This window comes from Homarus americanus, unplaced genomic scaffold (genome assembly GCF_018991925.1).
Source record: "Homarus americanus isolate GMGI-L3 unplaced genomic scaffold, GMGI_Hamer_2.0 scaffold34360, whole genome shotgun sequence".
Lineage (NCBI taxonomy): Eukaryota > Metazoa > Arthropoda > Malacostraca > Decapoda > Nephropidae > Homarus > Homarus americanus.
Genome location: NW_024739403.1, coordinates 9054985 through 9071737, shown reverse-complemented (window position 1 = coordinate 9071737; position 16753 = coordinate 9054985). Strand labels below are relative to the sequence as shown.

Here is a 16753-nt window from a genome sequence, read left to right as displayed (position 1 = left end):
TGGGTAATAAGTTCTATATACAGGAGCGAACACAAACACCTGTATAATTTGTAGGTTCAATTTACTGGATAAGAGATATGTACACAAGGGGAGTAGTGCTCCTCGACCTGTCTGCTTGTCAACTGCTCTATAGACGACGTATGGTAAGTGATACATTAACAGCTTCCATACGTCGCCAGGCACATTAATTAAGCATGTGGGACATTGATAAATACATTGCCACACGCTACTAGCTAGGCTAAATAAATAATACATAAATGGAGCACATACATAATATACATAGCATAATATAAATACAGCATACAGAATATACATACAGTTATCCTGCCAAGTCTTGTACTACTTATGGAATATATCTACTGCTCGCGCTCTGGAGTTTGAAGAACCTTGTCTCGGATTACATCCCACCACATGGCGCAGTGAGTAGCTCCAACACGACAGTTTACAAGTTGCAAGAGCCGGCCTGGTCTGTTTCCCGCCCAGAAGATATATTCTACAGTGCCCCTGGATTTAAAGTGCTTTGTGACCTTGTGAAGTGCCCTAAGTGAAGTGCAGTGCCTTTGATGTCTGTTTTGCTATGTTTCTGGGGCCTTACAGGTAGCACAAACCCTTTTAGCCCAGTTTTCAAGAGAGCACTTCAGGCATACATCCTCCGTCTACGCCGGCCATCAAGCCACTGCTCTCCTCGACTGAGTCATCACCGACATCTCGCCCGGGCGCGTGGAGGAATACAGAGTCCAGTAACACCGCCGCCGGCCTCCTCCACTCAACTTCACAAATATTACAGTCAATACTCTTTTACTTGCCCGCCAGTTCCTGCACTTAGGGAAGTACATTGATGAAAACATAGCACTTCATCTTATTCTCCTTGTCTTTCCCATCGCAACCATACCAAACACAAGATGTCTGACCACGACGATTTGCTGGGGAATTTGAATGAGGATTATGAGGAAGACGAAGCCTCACAGACCCTCCCACCCCCCCTCACGCCTCACACGCCGGGCGCGCCAAATTCAAAGGATGGGAGCCAGGATATACGTCAGTTAATTCACTTTATACAAGTTTCCCAAGAGAAGGAAGTCCAAAGACGTCAATTAGAGGAGGAAAAACAACGTCAAGAGGAATTGTCAAGACAGTCAGAGGAATCAGCTTACCGTCTTCATCTCCAACAACAACACCAAGCTGATAACCGCAAATTCCTGGAACTATTGGAATTGCTGGCAACGAGGACGACTTCACCAGCTGCCACAACCAATTCGCCAGCATCAGCCTCTTCATCTACCCTTCAGACAACGCCTCCTCACACGTCACCTATCCCTCTTAGGTAAGCCTCAGTGCCTTCTCAACCACCTGCTCCAGTCTCAACTCTCGTTGACCTCTCCGTGCCTCCTCCATTACCTGCCGTCTCGAGTACACCCCTGCACAGCAAGTCTTCAGTTTCCAGCCCCCTACCTCTTCAATCTGATGCAACATATCAGGTATACCGTCAATGGCGACGTCGTTTCGAAGACTTTGCTGTTATGTCTGACCTCAACCGAATGCCCCCTCATAAACAACTCATCCAATTAAGATCGTGCAATTCCCTCGATGTTCAACGCCTCCTAGAGCACACGCTAGCCATTCCCCCTGACTCCCCCATGTCAGTGACAGAGGTTTTAAACGCCTTGCAGAGTCATTTCCGAGGCCTCCGCAATGAAGCTTTGCGTCGTAGGGAACTGCTATCCTGCAAACAAGCTTCTGGGGAATCATTCTCAGACTTCTACGCACGACTTAAGGACCTAGCAGCCGAGGTGGACCTATGTACAGGCGATCCTGTAACCTGTGCTGAGATCCAGCTCAAGATGATCTTGCTGATGGGTGTACGTGACAAGGACCTGCTTCAGAAACTCCTCACCCTTGACGCCGCCTCTTCCCTCACCGACTTCGTCACCTGTTGCAGGTCGTATGAGGCCACAAGAGAGGCTGCCTCAGCTATACACTCATCGGCGTCTCAAGTTCACGCCGTCTCCACCTACAAGAGGAATCAAAGCCAGATGCAGACGGCATCCTCTCCACAGCCCCCGTCACAGTCACTAGTTTCTTCTCCCGAATCCTGCAGAAACTGTCAGCGCCAGCACGGTCCAGGAAAGTGCCCTGCGGCTGATAGTAAATGTCGAAACTGCGGGTTTCAAGGCCATTGGCCCCGCACAACTCGATGTCCTGCCAACAAGGTCTCATGCAACGCTTGCAACAAGCAAGGACACTTCGCCAAGTGTTGCAGGTCCACCAAGAAGCCTCTATCTCCAGGTCAAAACGTCTCTTCACAGCCCGACAGAACGTCCACACCACCGTCTCCCAAGAACAACAAAGAATGCCGACGCGTGGATGATGCCTCGAGTGACAGGTCCCCCAAGCCCGTCAATGTTCGTCTGTCCTACGGTGCCAACTCTTCCAACCTCCTGATGATACCTGACAAGGGCGCGGACATCACGGTAATTGGACCAACACACCTGGACGCCCTCAACATTCCCAGGAGTATCCTGTCACCCACAGCCATGAACGACGTGCTCACAGCGGACGGGTCCCCGATGTCTCCAGCTTTGGGTTGCTTCAAGGCAACATTACAGCTCGGTCCCAGGTCTTGCCTTGCCACAGTCCACGTCCATGAGGGCGTCCAAACCCCTCTCTTGTCATGTGGCCATTGTCAGGACTTGGCCATCGTCTCATCCGAGTTCCCAAAGCCCATCCTCGCCGTGACACACCTCAACAGGTGTGCAGAGATACCTGTTTCAGCCATGACCACACCTGCTGCTGCCCGGGAGTTTTTTCTTCGTCAGTTCAGCGACGTCCTTGTCTCCAAGTCCGACCTCCAGAAGACGCCGCTCAAGAAGATGACAGGCCCCCCGATGAGAATCCACCTCAAGCTTGGCGCGACGCCTTTTGCCACCCACACACCCAGACCTATCCCCTTTGCCCTACGGGACAAGGTGAAGGCGGAGCTCGATTCTCTGGTGCAGCAGGGGATCATCAGACACGCCGGTGAGGAGCCCTCCGAGTGGTGCCACCCTATGGTCTTGGCACCCAAGCCTGTAGGTGTTCGCATCACAGTGGACCTCACCCATCTCAACTCGCAGGTCTCCCGTCCCGCCCATCCATCGCCTACGCCCATTCAAGCAGTCCGCAGCGTCACCCCGTCTGCAAAGTTCTTTACCACGGCGGATGCACTACATGGGTACTGGCAAGTCGACCTGGCGGAAGAAGATCGCCACCTCACTACATTCATCACGCCCCACGGCCGCTTCCAACACTGCCGCGGACCCATGGGCTTCGCAGCAACGGGGGATGCGTACTGCCTCCGTGGGGATATGGCTCTGCAGGGTGTCACCAACTGCGTGAAGGTCGTAGATGACATCCTGCTCTTCGACGATGATCTCCCGGCCCACTTGAACCGAGTTCATCTGATGCTCACAAGATGTCGTGCCCATGGTATCACCCTGAACAAAGATAAATTTGTGGTCGCCGCCCCCCAAGTTAACTACTGCGGCTACAACATCTCGCCAGAGGGGATCTCAGCTGATGAGGAGAAGGTCAAGGCCATCAGGGACTTCCCTCCTCCAGCGAACCTGACCGACCTTCGCTCGTTTATGGGTCTGGTAAATCAGCTGGCGGACTTCTCCCCTAAAATCGCCACATCAGCCCAACCTCTATGCCCCCTCATGAGCCCCAAGCGCTCTTTCCTCTGGACTCCTGACCACGACCTAGCGTTCAGGAATGTCAAGAAGGCGTTGCTGTCACCACCAGTTTTGGCACCCTTCGACCCGTCCTTACCAGTGGTCCTCCAGACCGACGCCTCCCGTCTATACGGCCTCGGATATGCCCTCCTTTTAGATCACGGTCAGGGTAGACTGCGCTTAGTTCAGTGTGGCTCCAGGTTTTTGACCGACACGGAGGCCAGATACGCCACCATCGAACTAGAGATGCTGGCAGTCGCCTGGGCTATGGCCAAGTGCCGCCTTTACCTGTTCGGCCTTGGGCATTTCACTCTCATGACGGACCATCGCCCGCTCATACCCATCCTCAATCACTACACGTTGGACGCCATCGAAAATCCTCGCCTCCAACGTCTTAAAGAGAAGACCGCCCCCCTACGTCTTTACGGCTGTGTGGCGCGCCGGTAAGCTTCTGTGCATACCAGACGCCCTCTCCCGAGCCCCTGTTAGTCGCCCCACACCTGAAGATGAAGTCGACTGTACCACGGCCGCGGCTCACGTTCGGTGTTTAGTGACACACACAGCCACTTCTCATGCTGACAAGACGACGACGACGCCCTCCATCGAAGACGATAGGACTCTCCAGGAGCTTCGCATCGCCGCCACTCAAGACCCGGCATACGTCCAACTCCTCGACTACATCTCCGCTGGATTCCCCACCAACCGCTACGACATTCATGTCTCCACACTCCCCTTCTTGAAGCTAAGGGATAGCCTCTATGCGGACAGAGAGCTGGTGTTGTACGGCCCCAGGATCATCGTTCCCGCTGCCCTCCGCCGGCGCACCTTGTCCCGCCTCCATGACAGCCACCGCGGTGTTGAAGCCACCAGGCGCAGAACCCACCAGACCGTCTTCTGGCCTGGTATTGACGCCGATATTAAGAGCACGGTGGAGGCCTGTGAGCCTTGCCAGCAACTACAGCCCAGCCAGCAACAAGAGCCGTACCTGTGCAATGACCTCCCGAAGCAGCCCTTTGAGTCAGTGTCCGCCGACTTCTTTCAAGTGGCCGGAAAGTCTTTCCTGGTGGTCGCCGACAGGCTCTCTGGATGGCCCGTGGTGGTTCCCTGTGATCGGGACACCATCTCTTCCAGGGTCATCCGGATGTTCTGTTGCTTCTTCCGGGAAGTCGGAGTGCCTCTCCGCCTCCGAACCGACGGTGGGCCCCCGTTCAATAGCCACGAGTTCAAGAGCTTCGCCGAATGCTGGGGCGTCCACCACATCGTCACCTCCCCTCATTACCCGCAGGCGAATGGCCACGCCGAGGCAGCGTTAAAGTCCGTAAAATACCTCATCCTCAAGACAGCACCGACGGGGAACCTGGACTGCGAGGAGTTCGACAGGGGCCTACTGGAACTCCGTAACACCCCTACCCCTGCCGGACGCTCTCCTGCCCAGGTGTTGTATGGCCGCCCCCTTCGTACTTGTGTGCCTGCCCACCCCCAGTCCTTCTTAGATGAGTGGCAGATCAAGGCGGACGAGTGTGACCGCCGTGAGGCTGCCCGGATGGCCCAAGTGACAAGCCACTATGACGCCCACGCCCGCCCCCTTCCCAGGTTGACTGTCGGCCAGCAAGTACGAATCCAGGACCCGACGTCACACCGCTGGGACAAGGTCGGGGTCGTCATGGGCCGTGGCGAGTCTCGTTCGTACCAAGTCCGCCTCCCCAGTGGTCGTGTGTGGTGGCGAAACAGACGCCATCTCCGCCCAGTGCCATCCTCTAGTGACGAACCTTCCTCCCTGTGCCCCCTTGCCCAGACCAGGAACGAAGGTCGTCAGTTGATCCTCCCATTGTCCCTCGCCGCTCCCCCCGACTCATGGAAAAAGAGTCCGTAGCCGCTCGAGATTGCACTACGAGCGTAAAGGGGGAGGGAGGTGTATAGATATGTAAATACCAAGATATGTGAACACGCCTGACGGCAAGACTCTGTTACCATTCATTGTACCATTTATTCACATGTCTGTATTACTACATATTATTATAGCATGTCTGATATCTATGCTTATGTCTAATGCCTATGTCTACTGACTATGTCCCGATGTACCATGTCTGTACCGCGCTAGTCAAGTAACTAGAAGATCTCATTTATTGTCTTAGTAATGTCTAGCAACTCTCCCTGCCTAGCTAGCTAAATTCTCTCAGATCGGCTCAGGCCTGGTTACGACAAGGAGTCCTTTGTGCTTGCTCTTGCTTTTGTATCTGTTGGTTATCCTGCCAAGTCATGTACTACTTATGGAATATATCTACTGCTCGTGCTCTGGAGTTTGATGAACCTTGTCTCGAATTACATCCCACCACAACCAGGACCAATGATACTGCAGGTCACCCTCCATGTCAGGCCAATAGACAGACTGCCGGGCCCGCCTGAGCATTGAGTGGAGGCCCTGGTGCCCCACGTGCAGGTTAATGGCGACCTGGTGGCAGAGGGAGTTGGGGATGACAAGGCACACGCAGCCCTGGTCAAAGGTGTAGGTGACCAAACCCCTGACCACAGCCAACCTGTCCCTCACCGAGAAGTACGGGCGCAGACAGACCACCACAAATAATCAAACACCCTACACGCGTTCCTGATCGACACGATCAACTTGATCTGTGTTTTACCTCTAACCCCTCACACTATTCATACTCAATTTTTGCCCCCTTAGGGTCTTCTGATCACAACCTTATTTCTATTAAATCAAACTGGGCACGACCACCTTCCCCACCCCCCTCTAAACGTCAACTATGGCATTATCGGAGGGCAAGCTGGCAATCCTTGCGAGAATTCTTTACCGACTTTCCTTGGGATGAATGTTGCTTTTCCACTCGGGATGCCTCGGTATGTGCTGACAGCATTGCTGGGGTTATACATGGCGGTATGAGTGCATTTATCCCATCTTCTACCAAAACTTTCACATTACAATCATGGTTTGATCGCTTCTGCTCTCTTGCTTGCAGGGTGAGAGATAGGGCATATCGAGCTATGAAACTATCTCCTCCTATTACCCACAACTCTTTCATTACTTCTAGGAATCGTTGTAAGACTGTTCTTTGTAGGGCCAAGCAGAATTTTATTAAAAGAAAGACTGCTGTCCTGACTAATTCTTCCTCTAGTAAATCCTTCTGGTCCTTAACTAAAAACATCTGTAACAACTTCTGCACGCCTTCTTTTCCTCCCCTCTTCCGTCCCAATAACTCTATAGCCAACTCTCCCCATGACAAAGCCAACCTCTTTGGCACCTTATTCTCCTCTAATTCCACCTTAGACGATTCCCACTCTATCCCTCCTACCCCTGCACCTCTTACTGAACCTATGCACTCTCCTATAATCTCCTCTCGCAGGGTTGCCGGTGTGTTATCCAGGTTGGATGTGAGTAAGGCGCATGGACCGGACGGAATACCCCCTCGTGTTCTGAGGGAGTGTGCTGAAGCCCTGGCCTCTGTGCTTGTTCGCCTATTTTGCCTTTGCCTCAAAACCCAAACTTGGTTCAGCCCATCCCGAAGAAGGGTGACCATTCTAATCCCTCTAACTATCGCCCCATTGCCCTAACTTCATCCCTCTCTAAGATTTTCGAAACTATCTTGAACTCCCATTTTCTCTGTCACCTTGAACGCCTTTCTCTTTTGTCGGATCACCAGTATGGCTTTCGCCAGGCGAGATCTTCTGGTGATCTGCTCTCCTATTGTACCCATCTTTGGTCATCCTCTCTTAGGGATTATGGGGAAACTTTTGTCGTTGCTCTCGACATCTCCAAAGCATTTGACAGGGTATGGCACAAGTCTTTGCTTTCTAAACTTCCCTCTTTTGGTTTGTCTCCCCCACTTTGTTTTCTCATCTCTAGCTTCCTTGAGAACCGATCCATGGCAGTTGTTGTCGAGGGATCGATTTCTCGCTCTTTCTCTACCAGTAGTGGCGTCCCACAGGGTTCTGTTCTTTCACCAACTCTCTTCCTTCTTTTTATCAATGATTTACTTCACACTACAACTAATTCTATCTATTCTTACGCTGATGATTCTACTCTTCACTCTTCCTCACATTTTCCCCTTCCTCCTAACTCTCAAACTAGATCTGTTTCTAGAACTGATATCATTACTTCTATCAACGCGGATCTGTGCAGCATCGCTGAATGGGGAGGTACAAACTTGGTTAAGTTCAATAATAATAAAACTCAATACAGCTAGACCCCGACTTACGACGGGGTTAGGGACCCAAATCCAGGTCGTAAGTCCGAATGGTCATAAGTCCGACATAGATAAAAAAAAATCTACAATGAAATACAGTACAGTAAAAGTAATAAATAATGAGGAATGGATACAGTACAGTGAAAGTAATAAATAATGAGGAATGGATGAATGGATACAGTGTGACTGAGCACTTACCTTTAATGTAGTCAGCTGAATGCACATGGGGCCCCCATAATTTTCTAATTATACATGGAGACTACATTAACTGGAAACGTTTCGGTATAGAAAATGCGTGCACCATTTGAAAAAAAAAAAAAAAATTGAAAAAAAAAAAAAAATGGTCACAACTGCTGCGGTCGTAAGTCAAAGCAGTCGTAAGTCGGGGTCTAGCTGTATTTACCAATTACACTTTGTAAATTAGACGATCTCCCACCAATTACATTTCAGGATGCTATCATCCTGCCAAATTCTGAAATAAATATGTTAGGCCTCACCATTTCCCCCAATATGTCCTGGAAATCACACATCCTTAGTATAACTAAAGCTGCCTCCCGAAAGTTGGGAATGCTGTACAGATGCCGCAGCTACTTCACTCCTGAGCAGTTGCTCCAAGTATATAAGGGATTCATTTGTCCTAACTTGGAGTACTGCTCTCATATCTGGGGTGGCTCTTCTTCTGTCCAACTATTAGATAGGGTGGAATTAAAGGCATTTCGTCTTATTAACTCTCCTCCTTTAGTCGACAATCTCTCTTCCCTTTCTCTTCGCCGCAATGTTGCTTCACTCTCTCTCTTTTACATGTACTTTAACGGTCATTGTTCGGTGGATTTCGCATCCTGTGTACCGCTGGCAAGGCCGTGGGTTCGTAACACACGTCTTGCCCGCGGTGCCCACCGTTTCTCTGTGAATGTCGGTCACACGAGAATAACCCGTTATAGTACCTCCTTCTTTCCTCACACAACCAAACTGTGGAATGCTCTACCTTCTTCTGTATTTCCATGCTCTTACAATCTGTCTCACTTTAAAAAGCTGGTTTTCCGGCATCTTCGTGGTGTAGATTAATACAGTATAACCTTTTTTTTCTATATTTACAATTTCTTTCTGGTTTTTTTTCTCGCCCCCCCAGGCTCCGTTGTGGGTTCTTTGACCTGTGCCCTGGTGGGCTAATTCCGTAAAAAAAAAAAAAAAAATTGTGGCTTGTGGGGGTGCCAGTCACCCGACAGCACCCTCGACACTAGAATCTGGTATACTGGGTCGTCCGCAGCCGCTTTGCACACTGTGTCTTCGTCCATAGTGATGCACCCATCCTGATCCAGTGCTGCGATTGGGACTGCACACACTCCAGCGCACAGGTCCTCCTCTTGGTCCATGTCCTCTGCGTCGGGCACCGCCTTGAGGGAGGGGAAGCGGGATAGGGTGTCAGCTGCACAGTTCCGCTTCCCTGGCAAGTACTTGACCGTGAACCGGTACTGCAGGGTCTTCTCCTTGAGCCTGAACAGGCGCGGATTCGCCACATCCATGAGGGCTCTGTCCCCTAGCAAGCCAACTAAGGCGCGGTGGTCCGTCACCAGAATGAGGTTCGGGCAGCCAAGGAGGAACAGCCTGGCCTTGCGCAGGCACCGTACCACAGCCAGGGCCTCCCTTCTACTGCAAAGTAGCCGGCCTCGGCCGTGCTCAGATGTCGGCTACCGCACAGAGCCAACCGCCACCCTCCCCTGCAGCAGAAGGGCGTCTCTGGAGAGGCACAGGCACAGCATTGTTGCAGGACGACGAAGCCGATGCCCTCCCTGCTCCAATCCGTGACAGATGCCGTAGGCCTGGATTTGTTGTAGTACACCAAGCCATCCCTGGCCAACTGACAGATGGTGTCCCGGGCCTGGCGAAACTTGAGCCGCAGTTGGTCGTCCCAATACACCCACTGGCTTCTTGAGGAGCTCACGGAAGGGCTCCATCACAGGTGCAGTGGCAAGGAAGGGAGCCAACTGGTTAACCAGGCCATGCCAGGACCTGATGTCAGTGACTGATGGCTGATGGGGCATGGGGAAGTCCTTGATGGCTGACAGACGTTGGGCAGTGGGCTGGAAGAGGTCCCACCCCAGGAGGAAACCCACAAACTCGGCTTCTCTCCTGCAGAACAAGAACTTTTCTGGTTTCAGTGTGATACCTGTGCGAGCGCAGGTCTCCAGAAAATCGTAGGTGTGCCAGAACGCCCCCTTCACACTGGAATCATAGAGGAGAGTGTCATCCACGCACTTGTACTTGCGAAGCACATCCTGAATAGCGTAGTCAAACCTCTTGGTGTAGGCATCTGACGATGAACAATGTCCCATGGGCGTCCTGCAGTATCGAAAACGGCCACAGAAGGCATCGGCGACGGTTTTGAACGAGTGCACTGGCACCCCGGACACCATGTCGAATGGTGCAGGTGTGTGGTGAGTCTCCCTTAGACAGCTTGCATTGAGGCCTTGGAAGTCTACAGTGTGCCTGGGCTGACCGTTTTTCTTGGCCACCACAACCATCTTGGTGCACCACTCTGTAGCCTCACCAGCAGGCACTAGCTGGATGATGCCTCTCCTGACGTCCTCCTCCAACTGGGCCTTCACCTCCGCTTTCCAGTGTTTCGGAACAGGAGCAGGTGTGTGACAGGCGTAGGGGGCGTGCCGGGTGTCAGGTGGATACGGTGAAGGGGACCAGTCATGACTGGCAGTGGGGACCTGCTGGTATTGAAAGCGGTCGGTGAAAAGTGCATGAGCAGCCATGCCTCCATCCTGGCCACATTCTCCTCCAAAGGAGGCAAGGGTATCTCAACTGGCCTAGGAGGGACACAACTGCTCTCAGGTAAAGGGTTCGGAGGTAGGTCGTCGGCAGTGTGCCGCTCCTCTCCATTGCCCACGGCAGCCACAGCACTAGCAGGCCTCCAATGACAGGTAGAGGGCTTTGGCTGTCTGCACGAAGTAGACCTCCTGGACGGTGGACCCCTCGCCCACAATGAGGCGGCAGAGGGCGGACCCCAGACACTTGAGCTGTTTGTTCGCTACGTCCCTCAGGTCATTACTGGCCCGAAATTGCCCCGGACACAAACCGATGTCCCGGAGCAGGGATGCCCCTGCCACACACACACACACCATAGCACCCGTGTCAGCCACAGCCAGCACAGGGGTGGCGGGGGAATTGCCCCCAGCCTGGGTCACGAACACTTGTGACCTGGGGTGGCGGGATAGCTGGGCTGTTGCCAATGTGACAGCACCTGACACACCCACAGAAGCACTTAGGACTGACTTACTCCTACAACACCTTTTGAAGTGACCAACCTTAGAGCAATTGCGACATGTGGTCCCACTTGCAGGGAAGTTGGTTTTACCGGAGGCATGTGTCATGCCGCAGTTCCCACAGTGCGTGCGACTGGGGTGTCCAGGTCGGGCTGCAGCTACCTCGGACTCACCGGTGACGTCATCACCAACCGCCGCTGACTCCGTGGCTGTTCCCACCACTGCCTGGCCAGACATATGACACAATACACCAGCATCTCTCACTGCTGCCTCAAATAACATACACTTGTTTATTAATTCTTCAACACTATTATAACCCGAGTACTACTGGAAAATTTCCCTTTTCAACACTGGGTTACTCAGGCCCGCCATAACTTTACGTACTAGGATGTACTGAGAGAGGTCGTTATCACAGGTGGGACATTCAAATTTACACTCCACTGCCTCTGCGAAGAAGCGTTGAAAATACCTTTTCATGGGCTCCTCTTCACCTTGTTTGCTGTTGAAAAACTCGTTCCATTTCACAGCTTGTTTTGACGAATGAAGAACTATTCCACTGATGGCGTCCAGGGCTTCCTTGGGCGAGAGTTGCTCCCACTGACCGCTGGGATATGTCGAGTCAATCACCCTTTAGAGTGCAGGGATGTAGTTCAGGCGAATGTGGAGCATGGCCACCAGTTGTGACCACCCGTTCAACAGCACCCACGACTCCATGGACCGCCTCCACATCCTAAACGCCACTGCTGGCATTTCTGCCTCACACTTCTCTGGAGCGACCGCTGCTGAGGGCTTAATGACCGACGTAGGGGCATGACCGTGGCCACCAGTAGCTAGAGACGCCATCCGAGCCATCAATGCACTCATGGTCTGCTGCTGGGTGCGCCTGGTGTTCCCCAGCGGTGTAGAGATGCCCTGGCATCCCCTTTAGGGCGTTGAGAATCGTGGAAGTGAAGGGGCCATGTTGGCTTTATCGTCAGGGCTGTTATGACGTGTCGGGCCCCGGCATCCTACTCACTGCGCTAAGTGAGGGGTTTGAATAATAGACCACGTTCTTTGCAGACTTGACTCTTACAGCGTCAGATGGTGATTGGCAACCGGGCACTGCCACAGACAAGCTCCCACCTCAACACATGGGAAAACATATCGATGGTACTCCATTTCACAAAAGGGAATAACCCCCAAAAAATTTGCCAGTACACAGCGCGATCACTAAGGTCGGGACTCGAAAATACGTAATTTATTTATTTTTTTTTTTTTGAATGCGAATGTGGCGAGTATGTCGGGTAGTGTAAGATTGAGAATGCGATGTAATGGCAAAATCCTCTCTAAAAACCAAAAAAAAAATCTCTCTCTCTCTCTCTCTCTCTCTCTCTCTCTCTCTCTCTCTCTCTCTCTCTCTCTCTCTCTCTCTCTCTCTCTCTCTCTCTCTCTCTCTCTCTCTCTCTCTCTCTCTCTCTCTCTCTCTCTCTCTCTCTCTCTCTCTCTCTCTCTCTCTCTCTCTCTCTCTCTCTCTCTCTCTCTCTCTCTCTCTCTCTCTCTCTCTCTCTCTCTCTCTCTCTCTCTCTCTCTCTCTCTCTCTCTCTCTCTCTCTCTCTCTCTCTCTCTCTCTCTCTCTCTCTCTCTCTCTCTCTCTCTCTCTCTCTCTCTCTCTCTCTCTCTCTCTCTCTCTCTCTCTCTCTCTCTCTCTCTCTCTCTCTCTCTCTCTCTCTCTCTCTCTCTCTCTCTCTCTCTCTCTCTCTCTCTCTCTCTCTCTCTCTCTCTCTCTCTCTCTCTCTCTCTCTCTCTCTCTCTCTCTCTCTCTCTCTCTCTCTCTCTCTCTCTCTCTCTCTCTCTCTCTCTCTCTCTCTCTCTCTCTCTCTCTCTCTCTCTCTCTCTCTCTCTCTCTCTCTCTCTCTCTCTCTCTCTCTCTCTCTCTCTCTCTCTCTCTCTCTCTCTCTCTCTCTCTCTCTCTCTCTCTCTCTCTCTCTCTCTCTCTCTCTCTCTCTCTCTCTCTCTCTCTCTCTCTCTCTCTCTCTCTCTCTCTCTCTCTCTCTCTCTCTCTCTCTCTCTCTCTCTCTCTCTCTCTCTCTCTCTCTCTCTCTCTCTCTCTCTCTCTCTCTCTCTCTCTCTCTCTCTCTCTCTCCAGATAAAAAGAAATAATTGTCCAAGGGCAAATACATAGAGGAATATACATTTCTTTACACATGATTAAAAATGTACCCCCCACACTCTGGTCAGGAAATGTTATTTGCGGATTTGGCTATTCACAGCCATTTTGAGAACCTATCCCCACGAATTTTAAGGGCATGCTCTATAGCCATACTAAAAAGTGAGACTAAAGAATAAAACAAAATAATTACAGTATTGTCGTTAGAAACTGAATTTTGAACACTTTAAACTGGAATAAAAAATAATGAGGGTTTACCTGCGGCCACAGCAGAAGGTATATCCCCTTGATATTGGGGATGCTTCATTTAAGGGTACCTCTCCTATCCCTACTCCTTCACTGCACAGATCCTCCCTTGGCAAATTAACGGATACCATGCAAACATACCGTATAACATCAGGTCTTTCAACTTCTTTTTCTCTTTCCAGCTAAAAAGATAACAATAATAGAGTACTAATAATAATTATAAGAATAACACTAATAATAATATTAATAATAATTATAACAATAACACTAATAATAATACTGTAATTATAATATTAACAACAACAATACACCTTTTCACATATCTGTTGAGACATTGTTAGATAACTATTTGACAAATTTCATAACCGAATGACAGAACACATATCGAATGACAATCTAAAATAACTGTTGGTGGCATGTCATTCTCCAATTGTTACATTCTCAAACTATATGTAGACTGTCGGTTTATTGCTCACGTCTGTCAACTTCATAACTTATATCAATCACTTCCGTAAGCATGAACGAACAGTTATTTTAGATTGTCATTCGATATGTGTTCTTTCATTCGGTTATGAAATTTGTCAAATAGTTACGTAACAATGTCTCAACGGATATGTGAAAAGGTGTACTACTACTAATAAGGTGCTCCTGTACTTACAAACGTTTGACTTACAAAATTTCAGAGAAAGAAACATCATAGATGAGGGGGTTAACTGCCAGAGCAGATGTTGAATGTGGATGGGAGTGTCTCATATATGAAGAAATTGCCTTACACAACATATATTGCCAAAGAGAAGAAGAGTATACTATATTTTAAGGCTGTATTGTAGAATATAGCTGGGGCTGCATACTCAAAAGCATTTACGGGACTGTATCTGTTTGTTTACCTAGTAACTGGAGTTACAGTCTCCGATAGGTGTACTCAAAACAAATATTTGTCAGTGGACTCGGAGACATGGGTCACATACAGGAGGCACCTCAAGGCACTCAAAACCTTTCACCAACCGAGTCAACGCTCCAACCACCAAGGTCGATGGGAAGACAAGAGAACAAATGCCAATATTTTTGCTGACACCGACTGTAGGAGCATCGAAGCTACCATTATCCATGAACAACTACACTGGACTGGCCATGTTAACCGCATGGACGACAGTAGACTGCCAAAGCAGCTAATTTACAGACACCTAACGAATAGTAAACATAATGCTGGTGGGCATCTGAAAAGGCATAAAGATAGTCTTAAGACAAACCTGAAAAAGTGTCAGATCAACCCCCTCACCTGGGAGATGATTACTCCACACCGTAACACTTGCAAGAGCACCACACTAGAAGGTGTCAATACTTTTGAATTACCCCAACTGCAAACTGAGGCAGACAAATACCAACACCGGAAAAACGCTGCTGCCGCCCCTCCCTCACTAGATGTAACCATCCACATGTGCAACATCAGTGAATGACCTTGCTGGTCAGATAACGGCCTCTTTAGACACCTTAAAACTTACCAACGAAGGTGACATCCTTAATGACTCATATCATTGTATCATAACTGGATGATCAACATAATCGATTCCGAGTAACAGCAAAGTATTACAGTAGAACGTCAATATAACACAAGATACGTTCCAAGCGGGGTCGCTTTAAACCGAATTCGCACTAAATCGAAGTGTTGTTTCAATGGAATAATTTAGTTTGGTAATTGAGAGAAGCAAAATACTAAAAGCACTGACAGTCTACCCAGATGCACCTCAGCCCATCTCCTAGAATAAACAAAAAAAATTTTTCTTAGTATTATGTTAAAACAAACACTCATAGCGAGCAGCATATGGGGGGGGGGGAGGGAGTGAGGTGATATGTTTGACAGTTGATGCCAAGATCTAGTGCATATTTATCTGTCCTTAAGAGTAAGTTTAAGTTTTTATCTTATAAAATGTCACTGAGCTGACATGTTCTAATTAATTTTATTACAAAGGGCTAAAATTTTTATCTCTTGTTCAAAATACAGTAGTACCCCGATTTACGGTCAATTGAACCCACAGGGTACCGCGGAAAGTGAAAAATAAAACATATGGGATTAATTCCAATAGAGACTGGCCCGACCCCCAAACTCCACTTTTTCCGACACAATACCTATGTTGTAGTAAAAATAACATCTAAATTTTATGATGGTATGCTCACACAATTAATATTTAAGAGAAATACAGTCGCCAGGTTAATGTCCATTCAAATAATGAACTCAAATCCCCCCCCTCCCCCTCTTCCCAACTCACTGGCCCCTACCTCTCAGAGAAATGATTGGGTGAAACACTAGATTTAGTAATAAATAATACCTCAGACTAAAGTTAGGATAATATAATTGACATTTCTGGATTCCTTGCAGGTCAGGGAATATTTTGAATGTAAACTTCATATATTTTGCACCAAAGATAAAATACTTGCTTTGTGTAAACCAAATTATTACATTAGATCTAAAATTTGTATGTCTAATGCAAAAGCCATGATGTTTATATTCAAAATGATCATCATATTGTAAGAATTCCAGCAATGTAAATTATATTCTGGTCCAGTAATTTGTATGAATTTTATGAGCTAAAACAAATATCTTCAGTTAATAAAAAAAAAAAAATATTCTTCACGACACTATCTGTCAATCAAAGTACCCCAACTTGCCTCCCCCCTCTTCCAACCGCGCCAGATGGTCGGTCGGTCCCAACCCTCCCCCCCACCCCCCACCTTCCCTCCCTACCAGAGAAATGTTGGGTGAAAGAACTAGATTTTAACTTTTAGTAATAAATAATACCTCAGACTAAAGTTAGGATAATATAATTGACATTTCTGGATTCCTTGCAGGTCAGGGAATATTTTGAATGTAAACTTCATATATTTTGCACAAAAGATAAAATATTTGCTTTGTGTAAACCAAATTATTACATTAGATCTAAAATTTGTATGTCTAATGCAAAATCCATGATGTTTATATTCAAAATGATCATCATATTGTAAGAATTACAGCAATGTAAATTATATTCTGGCCGGGTAATTTGTATGAATTTTATGAGCTAAATAAAAAAAATAAAAAAAAATTATACTTCACACGTATATGAGTAGATGCACCGCGGAAAGTGAAAGTCCGGTTCTGGCAAGGTACCGCGTAAATGAGAAATCGCGGAAAGTGAAACCGTG

At 48.8% G+C, this 16753-nt stretch overlaps 1 protein-coding gene across 2 annotated transcripts in view; it reads right to left on the bottom strand.

Moving 5' to 3' along the window:
- The window catches only part of LOC121874599 (RAD52 motif-containing protein 1-like), a 224560-nt gene that overhangs the window by 45932 nt on the left and 161875 nt on the right, over positions 1-16753 (bottom strand). For both annotated transcript variants that reach the window (XM_042378821.1, XM_042378822.1), the window contains one exon: positions 13586-13755. In XM_042378821.1, coding sequence (XP_042234755.1) covers positions 13586-13755 — 170 coding nt within the window. The remainder of the gene's footprint in view (positions 1-13585; positions 13756-16753) is intronic.